Source organism: Penaeus vannamei, chromosome 38, assembly GCF_042767895.1.
Source record: "Penaeus vannamei isolate JL-2024 chromosome 38, ASM4276789v1, whole genome shotgun sequence".
Classification (NCBI taxonomy): domain Eukaryota; kingdom Metazoa; phylum Arthropoda; class Malacostraca; order Decapoda; family Penaeidae; genus Penaeus; species Penaeus vannamei.
Window position 1 is genome coordinate 9,872,731 of NC_091586.1, and position 2,500 is coordinate 9,875,230.

The following is a 2,500-nucleotide window of genomic DNA, read 5'->3' on the forward strand; positions in this document are numbered from 1 at the left end:
CGCCACTTTATCAGAGAGCAGCTTCTTTTCTTGGTTTATTTCTGTTTCTTTTACTGTCTTCTATTTTTCCTGTTAACTTTTTTTTTCTCAAGTACCACATCTGTCTCCAAGAGCTATATTTACATTGAGAGAGTGTGTGTGTCTTCATTAAATAGTCTTTAATACGATTCACATTGCTTAACGTGTCGTGAACATATATATTGTTTAGCTTTGATCCTTCCTTTTCAGAACTAGTGAGAAACTTATTATACCGATATTGTCCCTATTGTACAAGGGAAATTGCCATATCTGACACATGTAAAGATGAAATATGTGTATTTCAGAATTCCCCCCGCCCCCTATCTCTCACTGAATATATAGGCCTATATGTGTGTTTGAGTGCTTTTATACACAGACACACACACACACAAATATATGTATATATATGTATATATATATATATATATATATATATGTATATATGTGTGTGTGTGTGTGTGTGTGTGTGTGTGTGTGTGTGTGTGTGTGTGTGTATATATATATATATATATATATATATATATATATATATATATATATATATATATATATATATATATATATATGAAATTAGCCACAGTGAGAATTGAAAATAATCGTAACCTTTCGAACTCTTTAAGAATGAGTTCCTTTTCAGACAAACTCGAAATGATATATATATATGTGTGTGTGTGTGTGTGTGTGTGTGTGCCATGGTGTGTACATATATGTACATAAATACATAAATATGTATGATATATATATATATATATATATATATATATATATATATATATATATATATATACATATATACATGTATGAATATATGTGTCTATTCTTTACTCTAAAACAATAGTAAATTAGCAAAATTATAATAACAGAGAAATAATTTTTGGTGTCTGCAGTATTGACCTGGCTCATTAGGAAAGGTTTTACTATAATAAAATGGAAAGGAATATATGTATCTGATTCTACTTTATTTTCTTAGAAACATTTTCGGTGGACGATGCCAGGGCCTGACTCTTCGTACTCTTCCTTGGTGATCCACATTGCCTGGAAGGTGGAAAGGGAGGCCAGGATGGAACCACCGATCCAGACGGAGTATTTACGCTCAGGAGGAGCAATGATCTTGATCTTGATGGTGGAAGGGGCCAGGGTTGTGATTTCCTTCTGCATGCGGTCAGCAATACCAGGGTACATGGTGGTACCACCAGACATGACAATGTTGGCAAACAGATCCTTCCTGATGTCAATGTCGCACCTCATGATGGAGCTGTGGACGGTTTCCTGAACACCAGCAGATTCCATACCAAGGAAAGAAGGCTGGAAGAGGGCCTCAGGGCAGCGGAAACGTTCGTTGCCAATTGTGATGACCTGACCGTCGGGAAGCTCATACGACTTATCCAAGGAAGTAGACGCAGCGGCAACGTTCATCTCATTGTCGAAGTCAAGGGCAATGTAGCAAAGCTTCTCCTTGATATCACGGACAATTTCACGTTCAGCGGTGGTGGTGAAAGAATAGCCACGCTCAGTCAAGATCTTCATTAGGTAGTTGGTAAGATCACGGCCAGCAAGATCGAGACGAAGGATAGCATGAGGAAGAGCGAAACCTTCATAAACGGGGACCATGTGGGTCACACCATCGCCAGAGTCGCAAACCTGACCAGTGGTACGACCAGAGGCGTACAGGGAAAGCACAGCCTGAATGGTAATGTATGTGGCAGGAAGGCTGAAGGACTCGAACATGATCTGAGTCATTTTCTCACGGTTGGCCTTGGGGTTGAGGGGAGCCTCGGTGAGAAGTGTGGGGGACTCTTCAGGGGCAATACGGAGCTCATTGTAGAAGGTGTGGTACCAGATCTTCTCCATGTCATCCCAGTTGGTGATGATACCGTGTTCGATGGGGTACTTGAGGGTGAGGATACCACGCTTGCTCTGGGCCTCATCACCGACGTAGGCGTCCTTCTGACCCATACCGACCATCACACCCTGGTGACGGGCACGGCCGACGATGGAGGGGAAGACGGCGCGAGGGGCGTCGTCTCCGGCGAATCCGGCCTTGACCATGCCGGAGCCATTGTCGCAAACGAGTGCGCATGTGTCTTCGTCGTCACACATGGTGGTGATGTAGGCAAATTATTGCAAGAATACCTGAGGAAGTAAGGAAAGCAGGTGAATATTGAAAAAGTTTTGTTCACTGTGACCTACTGTGTTAAAAGTATAGACATTGATACGGAATTTCTTCAAATGTTGTCAGTACCCCAGTAGAAAGAAAGTATGTAAAGCTGACCTAAGTTACACATTTGTGTGTGCCTGAATTACATTTCGTTCCTTACCCAGAAGCAAGTATCTGCTTATTGAATAGCATTTTAATCTAGCAGCATTGCATACTGCCTTGGCTACAGACAAGGCATGATCCAAATATTTTTGAGATTAAGGGCACGCATTTACTTCTCTACCGTATATGTGCGCTTGTACAGTATGTTGGTATGGATATGTG

The 2,500-nt window shown here is 41.1% G+C and overlaps 1 protein-coding gene across 1 annotated transcript; it reads right to left on the reverse strand.

Annotated features, from left to right (window-relative positions):
- Window positions 1-960: 960 nt before the first annotated feature.
- On the reverse strand, window positions 961-2,133 carry LOC113819247 (actin, alpha cardiac muscle 2-like). Its single transcript, XM_070116028.1, has one exon. It carries the CDS (start codon window positions 2,116-2,118, stop codon window positions 985-987), a length of 1,134 nt encoding a protein of 377 aa, XP_069972129.1. The 5' UTR covers window positions 2,119-2,133; the 3' UTR covers window positions 961-984.
- Window positions 2,134-2,500: the final 367 nt, after the last annotated feature.